The 18444-nt window shown below is 49.2% G+C and overlaps 1 protein-coding gene across 3 annotated transcripts; it reads left to right on the forward strand.

Moving 5' to 3' along the window:
- The first annotated feature begins 8771 nt into the window (after nucleotides 1–8771).
- LOC308345837 (interferon alpha-inducible protein 27-like protein 2) lies at nucleotides 8772–15887 on the forward strand. 3 transcript variants are annotated; one of them, XM_080808366.1, is made up of 5 exons: nucleotides 8772–8892; nucleotides 12804–12896; nucleotides 14527–14556; nucleotides 15032–15193; nucleotides 15664–15887. In XM_080808366.1, exons 2-5 carry the CDS (start codon nucleotides 12866–12868, stop codon nucleotides 15738–15740), a joined length of 300 nt encoding a protein of 99 aa, XP_080664492.1. In that variant the 5' UTR covers nucleotides 8772–8892; nucleotides 12804–12865; the 3' UTR covers nucleotides 15741–15887. The 3 variants fall into 3 exon arrangements, with proteins under 3 accessions (XP_080664492.1, XP_080664491.1, XP_080664493.1); XM_080808365.1 differs by having other exon boundaries at nucleotides 8777–8920; XM_080808367.1 differs by having other exon boundaries at nucleotides 8884–9072.
- The last annotated feature ends 2557 nt before the right edge of the window (nucleotides 15888–18444 follow it).

Consider the following 18444-nt stretch of genomic DNA (forward strand, 5'->3'; position numbering starts at 1 on the left):
CAGGCTGAAGACTCAGGGAGGCGTCCAAAGGCAGTCAGCTGGTGGAATCCTCTCTTGCTCAGAGGATGTCAGCCTTTGTTTTATTAAAGCCTTCAACTGGTTCAATGGGTCCTCCCATACTGTGGAAGGTAATCAGCTTTATTCAGAATCCACAGATTTAAATGTTCATCTCATCCCACAAAAACCTTCACAGAAACGTCTAGAATAACGTTTGACCAAATTTCCAGGCACAGTGGGCGCATAAAGTTAATCACCACAGCATTCTAGGAGAGAAAAGAATAGCTTTTGTTTGGACATCCCCCATGTCGGTGGAGACAACTCTGTTGGACAGCCAAGAAAGATTTGCAGACAGCACCAGCTAAGTTAAAAATAGCTTCTCGCAGCGCCTGGGTGGCTCAGTTGGTTAGGCGGCTGCCTTCGGCTCAGGTCATGAGCCCAGTGTCCTGGGATCGAGTCCCACATTGGGCTTCTTGCTCAGCGGGGAGCCTGCTTCTCCCTCTGCCTCTGCCTACCACTCTGTCTGCCTGTGCACGCTCGCTCTCTAACAAATAAATAAATTTAAGAAAATCTTTTAAAAAAATAGCTTCTCGCCCCTTTATCTCTTATAGCTTTGTGTAATTGAAAGCAGTCATATGGAGAGGAAGTAGACGAAAGAGAGGTAAAGAGTGGATTACATCCCCTCTTCCCAGCTCTGTGTTTCAGAGCCGGGATCAGACCTAAACTGGGAAAAGGGAGAAGTTACAAATTTGCAAGTGAGATGGAAATTTTGACATCAGATTAGATGGTGTTTTTGTTTATTCACTATTCTTTTTTTTCTTCACAACATGGTGGGAGGGGTGTTTTCCCCCTGGTTATTACAGATGAAATTTTATTTTATTTTATTTTTTAAAGATTTTTTTTTAAGATTTTATTTATTTATTTGACAGAGAGATCACAAGTAGGCAGAGAGGCAGGCGGGTGAGGGGAAGGGGAAGCAGGCTCCCTGCTGAGGGACTCAATCCCAGGGGACCGTGAGATCATGACCTGAGCCTAAGGCAGAGGTTTAACTCACTGAGCCACCCAGACGCTCTTACAGATGAAATTTTAAAATGGCATTCTTTCTGAGTCAGTTTTAGTGGAGACACAAAGATGGAAAAGAAAACAGTAAGAGCACAGTTTCCTTGTTTTCCAAAGCAGGTTTCTTAGAGAGTGTTAGACCTGACAAGGAAATTGTCTCCAAACCAGTTACATGACACTTAGCTTAATATCTAGTTCTAAGTCTAAAAGGATCAAAATTGAAGAGGCTGAGAGAGAATTTCCTTGCAGAACATTGCTTACAACTTGTGACTGAGGTTAAATAAAGTATAATTTGGACTTAAAATAATTTATTTCAGGGACGCCTGGGTGGCTCAGTTGGTTAAGCAGCTGCCTTCGGCTCGGGTCATGATCTCGGCGTCCTGGGATCGAGTCCCACATCGGGCTCCTTGCTCGGCGGGGAGCCTGCTTCTCCCTCTGCCTCTGCCTACCACTCTGTCTGCCTGTGCTCGCTCGCTCTCTCTCTAACAAATAAATAAATTTAAAAAAAAATAAAATAATAAAATAATTTATTTCAGCAAGCATTTCCTTCTGCAGGATTCCCAGAGTGTCCTCTATGGAGTATAGTACTTTCTGCTCTGCATTATATTGGGAGATTTACTTTCTTGTCTTAGTTCTCCTAGATTACAAGTTCCTCAAAGAATTGCCCTCAGATTTATCTGGGTATTCCCTAACATGCCTAGTCAGTGTCTGGGTGATGTAGTGAGTCATAAGTGTTTGTTGAATGAATGAATGAGAAAGCCGTTGACCTTAGCCTGAGGGTTGATACCCTCTGCCTATTTGTGTAGTTGAACCTGGCACCGGAAGTGATGACAAGGACTGACTTTGTCCTATGGCATCTGTTCCTAGTTCATAGCAGCTTTTTTTGTTACATCCCCAAACTGGAAACAACCAAAATGTCCTATGGTAGGTGGATGGTTAAACTGTGGTATGTGGTAATCACTTTGTAATATATACATATATTAAGGCATTATGTTGTACACCTTAAGCTTACAAAAAGTTGTATGCTAATTATATCTCAATAAACCCGGGGGGAATACCTGTGGTACATCTATTCAACAAAAGAAAGGAATGAACTAGTAGCACAAACAACTTGGATAGATTTAAAGGGTATTATTTTGAGTGAAGAAAGCCCTTGTCTACAGGCCATGTAGGACATGAAAGGACAAAATCACAGGATGAAGAACGTATTAGTGGTTTCTGGAGATTTGGAAGGAACTCGTGGTTAGAGGGTGAGTATTTGGAGTATCTTACACAGATCTCCTAAATCCGTTGGAATTTCCTGGGTGACAGGAACATCTTTTGTTGTAATGGGTTGATTCTTAGTGGGACTCTCAGTGGGGGCACATCACCAGACGCTTGGAATGTTAAGCCCCACCCTCCAGGGAGGGGAAAAGGACAGAAGACTGAGTTGATCATCCTGACATGAGGAAGCCTCTGTAAAGTCCCTAAAATGTGGGGTTCTCAGGACTTCCGGGTTAGTAAACAAGAATACATCCTTCCTGGGCGCCTGGGTGGCTCAGTCAGTCGGGCGACTGCCTTTGGCTCAGGTCATGATCCTGGAGTCCTGGGATCGAGTCCCACATCAGGCACCCTGCTCAGCAGCGAGTCTGCTTCTCCTTCTGCCCTTCACCCCACTTGTGCTTTCTCTCAAATAAATAAATAAAATCTTAAAACAAACAAACAAACAAACACATCCATCCATTGGCACACCCAAACCATGGGACAGAAAGAAGTTCCCGTGCTCAGGGCCTCACCCTGTATAACTTTTCATCCTACTGTTCTTTTGTACTCTTTAATAGCTTTTATAACTAATCAGTAATAGTCAAATCAATAATTTTCCCAAGTTCTGTGAGCCTTTCTAGCCAGTTGTCCAAGCCAAGGAGGGGGTCATGGGAACCCCCAATGTGTAGCCAAGATGGACAGAACTTGTGGGTAACCTGGGACCCATTTCTTAGGATTAGCATCTAAGGGAGGCAGTCTTAGGAGCCTGAGCCCTTAACCTGTGCGGTTACTGCAGTTAGTACCAGAATAAAGTTAAATTGCAGGACACTGAGTTGCTGCCCACAGAGAAATAGAGCAGTGTTTGGTATGGAAAAACCCACACGTCTGATGTCAGGAGTGTAGCAGCAGTACAGACACTGTTTCCAAATACTCCACCTCACTGGGCATCAGGGAAATACAATTCAAAACCACAGTGAGATACCACCTCACACCGGTCAGATTGGCTAAAATTAACAAGTCAAGAAATGACAGGTGTTGGCCAAGATGTAGAGAAAGGGGAACCTCCTACACTGTTGGTGGGAATGCGAGCTGGTGCAGCCACTCTGGAAAACAGAATGGAGGTTCCTCAAAAAGTCAAAAATAGAGCTACCCTACAACCCAGCAATCTCACTACTGGGCATTTACCCTAAAGATACAAGTGTAGTGATCCGATGGGGCACGTGAACCTGAATGTTTATAGCAGCAATGTCCACAATAGCCAAACTATGGAAAGAGACCAGATGTGCACTGACAGTTGAATGGATAAAAAAGACATGATATATATATATATGTATGTATACACACACACATGCACACACGTATACACACAATGGAATATTACTCAGCATTCAAAAAACCGAAACTTTGCTATTTTCAACAACGTGGATGGAACTAGAGCGTATTATACTAAGTGAAATAAGTCAATCTGAGAAAGACAATTATATGATCTCACTCTTATGTGGACTTTAAGAAACAAAACGGAGAATCATAGGGGAAGGGAGGGAAAAATAAAATAAGACAAAATCAGAGAGGGAAACAAACCATAAGAGAATCTCAACCATAGGAAACAAACTGAGGGTGCCTAGAATGTGGAGGTACAACATTTTATTTACTTGATTTCCTGTTATTTCAAACATTTGCTGTCATCAGTAACACCATGGTAAACATTATGTGCTGACATTTTTGGGTGCGTGTCTGATTCTTTTCTTAAATTTTATTTATTTGACAGAGAGAGAGAGAGAGAGAGAGATCACAAGTAGGCAGGGACAGAGGGGGAAAAAGGCTCCCTGCTGAGCAGAGAGGCCCATGTGGGGCTCGATCCCAGGACCCTGAGATCATGACCTGAGCTGAAGGCAGAGGCTTTAACCCATTGAGCCACCCAGGTGCCCCGTGATTCTTTTCTTAAAAAAAATTCCAGGGGCACCTGGGTGGCTCAGTGGGTTAAGCCTCTGCCTTCGGCTCAGGTCATGATCTCAGGTTCCTGGGATCAAGGCCCGCATCGGGCTCTCTACTCGGCGGGGAGCCTGCTTCCTCCTCTCTCTCTCTCTGTCTACTTGTGATCTCTTTCTGCCAAATAAGTAAATAAATTCTTTAAAAAAAAAAATTCCAGGGGCACCTGGGTGGCTCAGTGGGTTAAAGCCTCTGCCTTCAGCTCCGGTCATGATCCCAGGGTCCTGGGATCGAGCCCCACATCGGGCTCTCTGCTCAGCAGGGAGCCTGCTTCCTCCTCTCTCTCTGCCTGCCTCTCTGCCTACTTGTGATCTCTATCTGTCAAATAAATAAATAAAATCTTTAAAAAAAAAAAAAATTCCAGAAAACAAAATTTCTGAGCCAAATAGAATGGAGGCTTTTACTACGTGTTTCTGCTTCCGTGGTTTTTGCTTTGGTTTTGGTGCAGCAGAGAGTTCCAGGGTCCTGTCCTTATCAAGATGCAGCTTTATTCTGGCATACATGACATCAGAGGCACTTTGGTCCCAGAGCCAACAGGTGGACAGTGGCTTTCTGATACTACAGTTTTGTTTCGCTTTATTTTGTTTTTAAGATTTTATTTATTTGAGAGAGAGCGAGCATGAGAGAGCCTGAGCAGGGAGGAGAGGGAGAAGCAGGCTCCCCATGAGCAGGGAGCCTGACACGGGACTCGATCCAAGAGCCCCAGGATCATGACCTGAGCAGAAGGCAAACGCTTACCAACTGAGCCACCCAGGCACCCCTAGATACCCCAGTTTCTTTTTTTTTTTTTTTTAAAGATTTTATTTATTTACTTGACAGAGAGAGATCACAAGTAGGCAGAGAGGCAGGCAGAGAGAGTGAGAGGGAAGCAGGCTCCCTGCCGAGCAGAGAGCCCGATGCGGGACTCGATCCCAGGACCCTGAGATCATGACCTGAGCCGAAGGCAGCGGCTTAAACCACTGAGCCACCCAGGCACCCGATACCCCAGTTTCTTGATCATGGCAGCGGTTGCTGCACCCTTGGCGGTCTAGGACTTCAGTGTTGTTCTGAGGAGTGTGTCCTTCCTGGAAATTCAACCTAGAACCTCCTCCTCCAGTCTTGGAACAATTTTGAAGGCACCCGATTCCCTGTGTTAAAATTCATTCTGCTTAAGTTAGCCCGAGTGACTTCTGTTACCCATGGTCAAACCCTGACTAATGGACGCAGGAAATACCCACACTCACTCACAGTTATCTCCTTTAAAAAATTATTTTACTGTTAGTGAGATGGACCATCTTTTCAAATATTTACTGGCTATGTGTAATTCTCTCCTTGGGAGCTACCCCTGCTAGTATTATTTCTTTTTAAAAATCATTTTTTAGAGGCCCCTGGGCGGCTCAGTCCTTAAGTGTCTGCCTTCGGCTCAGGTCATGATCCCACAGTCCTGGAATCGAGCCGTGCATTGGGCTCCCTGCTCAGTGGGAAGCCAGTTTCTCTCTCTCCTACTTCCCCTGCTTGTTCCCTCTCTAGCTCGCTCTCTCGCGCGCTCTCTCTCTCTCTCTCTGTCAAATAAATAAATAAAATCTTTAAAAAAATAAAAATAAAAATCCCTTAAAAAAATTTTTTTTGGTGCCTCTGTGTCACCAGACTAAGGCACCTCTAGATTAATGAACTTGCCCAAGGTCACAACTAGTAAGGATTCCAACCCAGGCTACTGCTCAGAGGTCATGCTGTTCACCCCCAGTGCATGTGCCGTAGAGGACTAGGGTTAAGTTCCTTTCGGTTCTGAGCTCTGCTCTCTTTGCACTGAGCTCCCCATCGAACTGGTTCTCCAGTGCTGGGTTTAGTAGGTCGGCTTCGGCTGGCCTGCCGTTCTATGCAGAACCTGAATCCCTAACCCTTGGTTTAGTTCACAGCCGTTCCAGCCTGCAGTCTCCTTTTACTAGTCGGCTGGGTTAGCCCACATTGAGAATTGCTGGTGTGCACGGCCTTCTCTTGGCCAGTCGCAGTGACATTTCTTGGGTACCGTTGGTGTGTTGAGATGCATATATTTGTCTTGTGTTATGTAGGTAAAGGTTATTGTTAACAGGGATCTCCAAAGCCAAAACACCACAGAAATTGGTGGTCACGGGTCAAGAACTTAAGAGCTATTAGAGCAATTGCCCCCAAACTCAAAGACTCCTAATGTTAGGATAATCTGATCATGGAACAGGTTAAATTGACGCTCTATCACCCACCAGCCTCAAGAAAAGTGCTATGAAGCTAGGTACGCTATGAAACACTGCACAACCCCAACCCAGTGGCACATCCCTTTTAGCCCTCAAAACCCAAAGCCTTGGCCAAGAGGATTCTTAAACGTTAAGGAGTCAAATGTCCCACTTTCTGACACACCTGCTTATTCTGTGTCCAAGAACGAGACTCCTGTAAGCTATAAATATCTACAAAGATGGCCAAGTCCTACTACGCTTGTTTTGTGCCCTGAGAACTTAGCTTGGTAATCATCAGGTTGGGGCCCCAAAATACGGCCAGACTGAAATGTGGGTTGTACCTCACTTTCAGGTAGGGTCCTAGCAAACTGCTGCTAGCCCTTGGGGGCAATTATAATGATCATCATGAGAAATGTTCCAATTAGATAAGATCATTTAAGAGGGGCACTTAAAGTCCCCAAATTAAATAAACAGAATGCTATACCTGTTTTAATGGGTGTACAAACCCTCCAAAAGGCTTCGAAATTCCAAAATAGCCTTACTGAAAGATGTGTTGCAAAAAGTTAATGAAAAAATTGGGGCACCTTGGCTGGCTCAGTCAGTTAAGCATCTGACTCTTGATTTTAGCTCAGGTCGTGATCTCGGGGTCCTGGGATTGAGCCCCATGTCAGGCTCTGCACTGGACATGGAACCTGCTTGAGATTCTCTCTCTCCTTCTGCCCCTCCCTGCATCTCCCCCTCCTGCACGCTCTCTCCCTCTAAAATAAAATTTAAAAACTCCGAAAAATAAAAGACAATGTAGGTACTTAAAAGAAAAGATGGTAACACCCATGTGACTCCTACAGCTTCCTCCTTCCTCCTTTGTTTGAGCAGGAAGCAGTCCAGTGTTAAAAAACAAAACCAGGATGGAAGGGCACCTGGGTGGCTCCTTCAGTGAAGCATCTGACTTCAGCTCAGGTCATGATCCCAGAGTCCTGGGATCAAGCCCCACAGCAGGCTCCCTGCTCAGCGACAAGTCTTGTTTCTCTCTCTCTCTCTCTCTCCCTCTCCCTTTCTGATCCCCGCCCCCTCAAATAAATAAATAAAATCTCACACACACACACACAAAAAACCTAACCGAGAAAATTTGAAGATCTAGTTGGTTTTATTCAAATATTCCTGAATAGGGTAGCATCCCATCTAGCTAGCAGAAAGGGGCTCTGAGGCCCTGTATAGGAAATGGGAGACTTTTACAGGCAGAAACGGGCACGACAAGGAAGTCATTAGTGAAATAAAGCAAAAGATTGTGTCAGACCAGGTCACCTTCCTTTGGAAGACAGGGAGGCAAGGTGCGTCTTCAGGAAATTCTAGATTGACTGCTTAAAGGTCAGTCACATCCCTGCAGTTAAGTTTCAGTTCGGTGTCATAGGGGCAAATGACTCCACTGGGGGCCTCTTGTTTCTTTCTCACTCCCCCTTTATTTAGAGAACTCAGGAGAGAGAGTGGATAGTTGTAAGAGCAACGTTTGATCTTTCTGAGTAGGCAAGAAGGGACGAAATCTGTAGCAACCGGAAGTATAACCAGAGTATACGGATACAGATGCTGGGGGTCGGTGGAACTGACATGGGGAAGAAAATTCTCTTCTGACGCATCTAACTTCTTGATGAAATAATAAGTGGCCATCTGAGAGTCAGCTGGGAGGAGACAGTGGGAGAAGTTTTAGGAGAAGTTGAATTTACTGCTGAAATTTTGCAGAATTGTTGGATAAAAACCATGCCGACATGTCAACCATGTGTCCTTCCATCTAGAAGTGACTAGAAGCCTCAGTTCCCGTTCAACACCCCTGAAGAATCCTGGTGAACTCCCCCACCCCAAATGTTGTTAGGATGTTGAGACTCATGACACAGCTTGCATACACGAACGTGCACATACAATCACACACACACACACACACACACACACACACACACACACACACATTCTTTTCCGATGTGATCAGACTCGAAAGGATGGGCATCTAAAAAGTCTGCCAGTTTGCTACAAAAATCCTCCCCTTTCCAAGGGATTTAATCAGTCTTGGACCTTGGCAGACCTGTGGCTCTGCTGGTTCTCAGTTCTGGGTGTGTCCTCAGCCTGTGCTGGTTTTCAGTGATGTCTGGTCTTAGAGAGGCAACACCCCTGGCTGCTTACAACCCCACTTGACATGAGTGACTCCATCTTGTTCTCCACATCCAGCCCCCACCCCCACCAGGTCGATTTCTATTAGTTGGCCAGCTCCCAAACCCAAACCATTTCTTGTTTCAGTTTCCAGTTTCGGTTTCCAATTCCCGGTATAAACAAAACCTATCTCATTGGTTGTGCTCCAAGAGGGAGTCAAAGAGGAAATTGCCATAAAAGCCCACAGTCTGATCTGGAAAACACAGCCAAGCTCAGACCTCAGGTCGGTTACACAGAGGATCTGCTTCTGGGTAAGACAGGGAGGGGTGGGCTGGGCAGAGGGGGCTCCTTCTTGAGGCCTCCAGCTCTAGTGGGTGGTAGGCTCAGTGCAGGCAAGGGAAGGCCACGGGAATCCACTCCCAGAAAGCTCTTTTGTTCCTCATCAGTTCAGTCGGGAGGAAAGGTAAGGACTCTAGCCTGCACCTGCCGTTTGGCCTCGGGACTCTGGGACGGTGAAACTTGTTCAAGCCTGGGTGGCAGTGGGTGAGGCCAGGGGAAAAGATAAGTGTCAGGAGGATCAAATTGGAATCATTCCAAGCCCAGGCTTTAGAGGCAGCTGGACTTGGGATGTGTCACTTACGCTTTCTGTGCCAGAGGGGTTTCCTCATCTATAAAATGGGGATAGTCGGGGCGCCTGGGTGGCTCAGTGGGTTAAGCCTCTGCCTTTGGCTCAGGTCATGATCTCAGGGTCCTGGGATCGAGCCCCGCATCGAGCTCTCTGCTCGGGGGGGAGCCTGCTTCCCCCCCTCTCTCTGCCTGCCTCTCCGCCTACTAGTGATTTCTCTCTCTGTCAGATAAATACATAAAATCTTTAAAATGGGGGTAGTCATCTCTTTGTTCTCACTGTCTTAAGTGGGGATGATGTGGGATCATTGAGCCCAACGGTCAAAAAGAATTCTTGAGACATTTGATTGTGCTAAAAGGTATTTTTATTACAGCGCGGGAACAGGACCCGTAGGCAGAAAGAGCTGCACTGGGATAGTGAGGAGCTACTGGTTATTATATATATTGTAATTAGTGAAGATTAGGGATAGTGTCTCTAAGGAATTTGAAAGCAAGGCTTTCAGGATCTTGAGGGGCCAACTGCTGTTAAGATCGGGTTACTTTTAGTCTTTAATAAAACATACACAAATTTCGGGGCACCTGGGTGGCTCAGTGGGTTAAAGCGTCTGCCTTCGGGCTCGGGTCATGATCTCAGGGTCCTGGGATTGATCCCCGCATCGGGCTCTCTGCTCAGCGGGGAGCCTGCTTCCTCCTCCCTCTCTCTCTGCCTGCCTCTCTGCCTGCTTGTGATCTCTGTCTGTCAAATAAATAGATAAAATCTTAAAAAAAAAAAAGTGCACAATTTCTTGAGGAATGTCATGTTGTACACATTTCAGGTATCTGTCAGTGAGCTCCAAGCTGTAAGGAGATTGAAGTTACGTTTCTCTTGCTTTTGTTTCCCTCATCAAGGGGATGGCATGAGAACAGGAACCCAGAGCAACTGGACGACAGAGTATACCTTAAAACGTAACTGGTTCTTATTTCCTAATTCTGGTGCCTTTTAAACTGCTCTGTGGGAATTCCAGGATGCAGTCCCTTGTCAGGCTTCCCTGCTTAACAGGGAGCCTGCTTCTCCCTCTGACCACCAGCCCCCCCTCGAACTCGCTCTCTGCCTCTCTCTCTCTCGCTCGCTCTCGCTCTTGCTCTCTTGCTCACTTTCTCTCAAATAAATGAATAAAATCTTTAAAAAAAACTGCTCTGTGGAAATTTAAGAAAGTTCCAGAAATAGCTAAGAAGTTGGCGCTGGGCTTTTTGGGAGGAAGGAAGCAGCCGGCTTGGAGAAATGAAGTCCGCTCCCCACCCTTCCTTCACCGTTCCCAGGACCCTTTCCGGACATGCGGTCCTGACAAGTTCAGAGAGGTCTCTCTGTCCCCACTGGAGCCCCTCAGAGTTTTTCAAAGTTGTGGGCATGACCCCCCTCCCTTCTGGGGTCCCCTCCCCGCACCAAAGCTCCATCCTGTTCAAAAAGAAGGAAGCCCACACTGGAGCCATTTGCCCCCAACCGCAGCACACCGAGACTTCAGCACAACGTCAACCTGTCCCAGGAAGGTGACATTTGGAAAGTCCACCCGACGTGCCCTGCTCAGCACTAGTGAGGTCATTTGCCATCTGCCTGATACAAACCCTGTTTCCCCCTGATGTCCAGGCCTGAAACAATCCTTTCTTTTCTTTTACTGAGGATTCCTCACCTTCCGTTTTCCTGCTTAGGAAAGCCTTCATTTTTGCGCAGCTTCTCCGAGCAACTCTCTACTTGCTCCATGGGCTGCTGTCCTGTAACCAGGAGTCAGGGCACAGGGCTAACTGCTGACAAAATCCAAAGGCAGAGAGAGAGAGAAAGAAAGAGAGAGCGCGCACACACGTGCAGGAGTGGAACAAGAAAGGGATTTATTTCAGTTGAGGCCAACATGGGGAAGACAGTGGGCTAGTGTCCCAAAAGCTGTCTCCAAACTGCTGAAAACACGGCCAGGTTTATATAAGGAAAATGTGGGACAGTCATTGAGTACTGCAGATGGGCAGTGAAGGTCACGGCCTTGGGGTCAGTCGCGGGGGTTTTTGTTTGTGCGTTTGTTTTAGATTTTTATTTATTTATTTATTTATTTGACACAGAGAGATCACAAGCAGGCAGAGAGGCAGGCAGAGAGAGAGAGGGGGAAGCACGCTCCCCGCCTAGCAGAGAGCCCAATGCGGGGCTCGATCCCAGGACCCTGAGACCATGACTTGAGCTGAAGGCAGAGGCTTAACCCACTGAGCCACCCAGGCGCCCCAATCGTAGGGTCTTTATTGCTGGGGGGTTGGGGGTAGTTTGGTTCCCACTGTGGGATGTTTTGCCCACCCAGGCTTCTGCCCAAGTTCAAGATAAGCTGTAAGACGAACCAAATCAATTAGAAAGGAAAACTGAGGCAAAATGGAGGTGTTGAGCTCCTTTCAGCCTGACACGTGCACGTCAATTTCTGCGCCACGCAATTCGTCCAGGTGGCCACCTTGTCCTCTTCCCTGGTTTCTAAGATAATGGGATCCAGAGTAATGACAGCAAGCATGGCCAAAGCCACAGAGGTGGTTTCCGGGGGTGAGCGCTCCCAGAGGGGCTGGTGGGTGGGGGGCAAGGAGGGCGATGGGGAGGGACAGAGTCTATTTCTAGCTTCACCTCCTTGGTTCTCACTGACATGTCCTGATTTTAACAAAATTCTTCATTCCGGGCCCGTTTTCTTCATTAGTTTGTGTGAGCTCCCTCTCCAGTCTTAGCTGTTCATTCTTGCTGTTTATCTTCCCTTTTTCCTCCGTTAGAGTAGAAGAATCCAACCAAGGTCATTTTAAAGATCTAATTGACTTTATTTGTAGTCAACTCATGCATTTGGCCAGCTTCCCAATGAGCGAGGAGAGGGGAGCGCCCAAGGGCTACAGAAGATTCAAGCTTTTAAAAGGTAGAGAGGACAAAACAAGAAATTATTAGGAGAGAAACCATTTTTGTAGGCAAGGTCACCCTCCTAAGGGGAACGGGCGGCGGGGGGGGGGCCCATCAGTAAATTTTGTAGTGCCTCTGGGAAATCCCACATTGACTGGTTAAGGGTTATATTCCTGGGGGACTGAAAGTGCAGTCAGGTTACGTATTAAGTCTCAATTTACACTTGGGGCCTTAACTAAAGGGACACCATTGTGGGGCCTGTGGTTTTCTTTTTAACCACATCCCCCCAACCACCCCTGCGATACCTCCCTCCCTCAGAGTCAGCCTTTCCAATATGCTTAATGTGTATCTGTTTTTCATATGTATTTTTGCAAAATGGGTGTTGGCTTTTTGTTTGCATGTGTTTTCATGTATGTATCGAATTGTGTGCTGCTGACCTCACCGTATTGCTTTTTCCACCCTGAGATTGTCAGGGTCACTAGGTGAGTGTCTAATACTGGCTTCCAATTGTTGCAAACATGCCACTTCGCTTTCGTTTTGCTGGTGTGGACACCCTTGGGGTCCTTCTTCCCCAGCACAAAACAGCAGCATAGTACGGAAGGGGAGGGCGGGGCCTCTGACCACTGCTGACCTCGGACCCTGTACGCTCATCCTCTGTTCTTTCTCTGGACTTACCCTGTCATCCACAGTTGCCCTGAGCCAGGCTACTGCTTCCGTGGGATCCCTGCTGGGGACACTGAAAGCCTCCAGAATGGCAGCATTGACTCTTTCCAAAGTCGGAGGTAACTGGCCCAGGGTGACAGAGTTCAGCTTCTCGGGCCCCCACCCAATACGTAGACGTGACAAGTCCCCAGCCAGCAGTCTTTCCTGTTTACCAGTAACACAAAGGACTAAGCTTATGATAAGCATTCCTTAAAACAATAGGACAGATAGATTTTATCCAATGCTCTGCCGTCCTAGTCACTCTGCCAAACACTTAACATTTATCAATTGTTTTAATTGCCATAGCAACCCTAGAATGTAACCATTGTCCTCTATTTACAAATGAGGGAACTGTTTTTGGCCCCGGGCCTTTGGGCAGGGAGGTGGGGTTACTCCCAAACCTAGGACAGGAAGTAGAACCAAAATGCAGAGAATCTGGTGTAGGGAGGAGACCTCAGGACAGAGTAGGTTCTGAATAGCCTGGAGAGACCAGGCCACCCTCCCATGGATGACAGTTGGGGGAGCCCCGCAGCAGGTTAGCAGGGGAACGGCACCCCTTTCCCATGGGTCTTCTGTGCACATTGGGACCCAGATAGGCCAAGCTGCCGGCCAGCCCGGCATCACCCTTCCAGCCAAACCGTAATGTCCAGCTGCAAGGGTTTGACTCTCACCTTTTAATTTCCCTTCCTATCTCCAGAAGGCTCTCTTCCTGGGGAGCTGGCTGAATTCATTCCTGCACGCTTTTGCAGGCCTGACCCCTATGGCTGCAGCTGACCAGGACCTCTGCCCACCCCCTAGGGACCCACATGTTGGAGAGCCAGGCCGGTGCAAGCCGAAAGGGTCTTAGGGCTCTGAGAGGCTGTGGTCACAGGGGGCCAATGCTGAGTCCGGATTGGCTGCCTCTGGGGGGTTTCTCAGACAAGGGGGCAACAGGTCCGGCCTAGACTCATCTCAAGTAGAGTTCAAGTGCTCAGCAGTGCTTGCCCTGACTTGCTGGGCAGCGCAAAATGAAGCACATCTTTCTCCGTGAGGATTTATTGCTGTCTGGAAAGATCTGTGGGACAACAGGAGAAAGTTATATAATCTCCCCCTAAGAAAACATTGACCCTGAACTAACATCCTTGTTCAGAGAGCAAGGCATCCGGTTCCTTCGCCTCGACCAACACCACCAAGCCCTAAACCACTCTGCCAAGTATCCCTCATCCACCCGAGAAGGGATGCAGGGCAACCTTCTGTAGGGGTGTGTTTGTTTTTGTTTTGTTTTGTTTGTTTTAAACAAATCAGACTTGGACGGCAGAGAGAAAGAGAAAGATCCATTTTTGCTCTCCCCGCAAACAGCCCCCCACTGACCAATCTGCAGACAGATTGAGAAAACAAAGCAGACTCTGTGTGATCGTTGGGTTTTCTGGAACGAGGACCTCAAACTCTGTCTCCAGATAACTTGAGGTCAAAGCATGCAAATCCATCCGGGACAAGTCATTTGAGTCTGGAATCCGACTCCCCAGCAATCCTTGCCAAGCTCAGAACTGAGGGGCCCCCTTTCCCAGAAATCCCCCTGTCTGAATGCAGTAGGCAGGTGTCAGATGGGGTCATTCCTTCCTGTCTTCCAACATGGATAATGCCCTCCCCATAGGTGGGCTGTAGGCTCAGGGAGCCAAGGGGGGAGGCTCAGGGAGCCAAGAACTCACAGAATATTCTTTTGGTTTCTAGTCAAGACTGTGGCAGCTGTGATAGGAGGAGGTGAGTCTTTGTAGGGAAGGGGTTCAAGTCCTTATCTGTCCCCCCGAGCCTGGGTCTTGGGGAGCAATCATCCTTGTCCAGGCCCAGGTCTGCCCTAGACTTGCGCAGATGGTGGGGAGGAAGTGGACTGGTGGAAATGGGCAGGAAGCCCGGAACTGGAAACAAGAAACAAGGAGACTGGACCAATGGGTGTCATGGAAACTCCACAGTGGAGGCAATCCCAGCAAGGGCCCCATCTCCTCTTTGCAGGCATTTACCCTGTGACCTTGGGGGTGTCTCTGAACTCTTCTGAGCTCCTGTTTCCTCTCTGAAAAATGGGCCATGCCCATAGTCTCTCCTGAGCTCAGAGTTCACCCTCTTGCCTGGGCCCCCCAAAGCCCCCTGAGCCTGATTGAGTGTGTGCAGGTCCCTTCCCCTGAGCCCACTTATTAACCCAACCCAACCCAACCCAACCCAACCCAACCCAACCCGACAGTCGTGTCCGTGGCGTCCGTGCCCACCGTGCTGGGCGTCGTTGGCTTCACTGGGGCGGGAATCGCTGCCTCCTCGCTAGCGGCCAAGATGATGTCCTCTGCCGCCATCGCCAACGGGGGTGGCATCGCCGCTGGCAGCCTGGTGGCGACACTGCAGTCGGTGGGTAAGTGTCCCTGGGGGCTTGCTGTGAGGGGCGAGGAGGACCAGCGCCTCAGTACCCGGCCCAGATCTCAGCCTCCCCGACCCTCTGTGCCTGCTCCTAAGCAGCACCCTCCAGGTTCTCCCCGGGAGGTGCAGGAGGGAGGCCCCGCAGCCCGGACGTGCTGGCTTCAGGCTGCAGTTACTGGGTGCCTCGGGGATCCCCGCCCCGCCTGGGCTCAGCCTTCTTCCCCGGAGAGGGACGACTCCCAGCTCTGGGCTTCTCCATGGGGGTGCACGCCAGCGGGCTGCGGGCAGTTGCCCTCCCACAGCAGAGATCTGGAGGGCTTTGGGAAACGGGAGGGTGCTGACTGGGGTCCTCGGGCCTCAGACCTTCCTGAGGGGCCCTGGAGTCTTTGACCTCTCGGTTTTGTCCCGCCAAGCTGCCCCAGGTCTGCTCCTTCCCACTCTGCTCACCCTCTCCTTCTCCCCCAGGAGCAGCTGGACTCTCGCTGTCATCCAAGATCATCCTGGGCTCCCTGGGCTCTGTGCTCACGTACCTGAGCTTCTAAGAGTTTCCCTCCTCTCCGCCTGCAAAGAAGAGGGTGGCCTTCCCCCACCCCTCCCTGCCCCCCACCTCCCATGCAGGGAGGGACCAGTCCTTGGCTGACAAGTGTGCCCTGAGGAAAATAAGCAATAAAAATTGTAGTTGCCGCCCATCCTGAATCCCTTCCTTCCTGCTCGAAGTTGGGGGGGGGGGGGCGGCAGGAAGGGGGGTGGGGGAGGGTGGATCACTCCTCTTTTCCAGTCCTGTGGTCAGAGCAACGTGGTGTAGGGGTGTACTTGGCTGGGATGGGCCAAAACGTGGGGGCAGGTGGCTGCCCCCACCCTGCTTGTGACTCTGTGTGACTCAGGGCAGGCCACCTCCTCTCTGGCCTTCATTTGTCCCTCTGGGCATGGGGAGTTGGTCTAAATGACCTCAAAGTTCTCAGCCATGGGTGGGTGTTTGGCTCAGTTCCTGGGCAGTCTGGAACGGGGTTGGGGGAGGCGGGGAACCAGTGGGGAAGGACATCCTCTTTGGAGCCACCACCTCCCAGCTGCAGGTCTAATGGCTCTATCCTAAGTGGCCTGGCTCTGAAGGCCCAGGCCCACATGAGTCATTGCTCCAGACTCAAGTCAAAGGCCACCGTCCAGCCTTGCCTTTCTCCTCAGCAGCTAGAAGGGAGATCTATTTTGCCGGAGGCTCTGACCTTTCTAACTTCAGGGCCGTGACTCACCCCTAAATGTCCTTCTCCCAGAACAAGATCTTCTAGAAACTTCTCTTTGCTAGGATGACTTCCAACTCGGAGCACCAGAAAATTGGCTGACGTGCTGATCTGCTCCTCTTTTCCACAACTCTTTGAGCACACACCGTGGGTCAGGCACTGGTTGGGTGCTACAAACTTGGACTTTCTGTGGGGAGTGGGGGAGGATGGCCTGACAGGTAGATAGCCATCGACAATCTGCTCTGGGAAGTGCCATGCCAGAGGCCAGCCCAGGGATGCGGGGCCCAGCAGAAGACACAGAAAGTCTTAGTCTGCTCTAACAAAAATCCCATAAACTGGGTCATTTATAAATAACAGAAATCTATTTCTCACAGTTCCAGAAGGTGAAAAGTCAGAGAGCAAGGCACTGGCAACCCTAGGCTGCTGGTGAGAAGCTGGTGAGAAGGTGTTCCCTAGACGGCCCCCTTCTTGCTGTGCCCTCACATCATGGAAGGGCACGAGCTCCCTCGGGCCTCCTTCGTAAAGATACTAATCCCACCCAGGAAGTCTCCATCCTTATGATCTCAGCACCTCCCAAAGGTCCCACCTCCTGATACCACCATCTTTGGCGGGTAGGACTGCGACCTGAATTTTGGGATACACAAACATTCATACCACAGCAGGCGTGTTGGGGAAGAGAAACTTGGGTTCTATCCTGAGGGTCATGGAGAGACAAGTGTTTCCAACGTGACAGTGACCCGATCGCAACCTACACCCCTGTATGCTCTGTCCCAGGTGCTGTGAGCAGGCTGACAAGATCTTGGTTTCCAGCAAGAACCAAAGTTAGGAGTGTAGTGCTCTGGACCTTGAAGGAAGTTGAGCGACTCGGCCATGCCTTCCAGTGGTGCCTTGTCGGGTTACTGAAGCATGCTTGCTACTTAGCCAAGGAATTAATTCAGTATTATTAATATTAATAATATTGGGTATTAATTCAATACTTGGGGTTTTTTTTCTTTCTTTTCTTTCCTTGATGCCTCAGAACATCTGATAAAGGCTGTGAATCCCCTCCCCCTAGAATGCACACATTCCCAAAAAAATGCCTCCAACTTCAAAGCCTTCTTTAGAACTTCTGAAGGCTCTCCTTGCAGCTGAAGGTAAAGGTCCCTGCTTTCACTGGAGGTCCGGGCCTCCACCAGGGCACGTGGGTCTGCCTTGGATCTGGAAGGTTGGCCAGGTCAGCCTCACTCCCTGCCGAGCCCCTGCAGACCACTCGCAAGACCACCCCTTGCTCTGGACACTGTACCCTGACCTCCTTCGTCCCACTCAAGTTCCCAGGGAGCTTGTTGCTAATGCTGACCTGCGTCTTCCCCTTTTGCTGTCAGGTTTGGCCTCTGGAGTAGGTGGATTTCTAAGCCTGGTGCCCAGTGACCCTGACCCTCAGACACTGTCCTGCCCTTGGAGTGGGGGGGGGGGGGTCCTGTGGTGAGATGCCGCTTCCGTAATTATGTTCAGTTATACACAGAGGGAGACTCTGCAGGTGAGTCTAAGTGCATCATAGGAGCCCTTCAGAAGCAGAGAATGTTCTCTGCTCATCACAGAGGAGGAGCCAGAGATTTGAAGCAAGAGGGGGATTTGAAGATTTCTTCCCCCGGGCTCCGAAGGAGAGCCCCATCTGGCTGAACACTTGATTTTGGCCTTGTAAAACCCTGAACAAACAACTCAGGGAAGCCTGCCTGGACGTCGGCCCTACACTGTAACATAATAAATGGGTGTTCTTTGACGCTGCTGACTTTGGGGTCATTTGCTCTGCCGGACTAGAAAATGAATATGAGACTTGATACCCCTTCTCCCTTAACCAGCCTGCAGGGCGTTTGGAGGGAGCTGAATGAAAATACTCTGGCAGACCCCAGGATTCCTGAAATTCCTGAAATTCCAAACTCTGGGTCCTGCCTCTGTGGGATTCCCGGGGCCCCTGGTTGTCCAAAGGAGCTCCCAGCGCCGGGGGAAATCAAGCACACTCCCCGCTACCCAT

This window comes from Martes martes (genome assembly GCF_963455335.1).
Source record: "Martes martes genome assembly, chromosome: 7".
NCBI lineage: Eukaryota > Metazoa > Chordata > Mammalia > Carnivora > Mustelidae > Martes > Martes martes.

Bases quoted from the DNA above. Each gene is read 5' to 3' on its own strand.
- LOC308345837 (XM_080808366.1), top strand. From the start codon at position 12,866: ATGGCAGCATTGACTCTTTCCAAAGTCGGAG. The intron at 12,897-14,526 runs GTAACTGGCCCA...TTTGGTTTCTAG, and splicing joins GACTCTTTCCAAAGTCGGAG to TCAAGACTGTGGCAGCTGTG. The intron at 15,194-15,663 runs GTAAGTGTCCCT...CTTCTCCCCCAG, and splicing joins GGCGACACTGCAGTCGGTGG to GAGCAGCTGGACTCTCGCTG.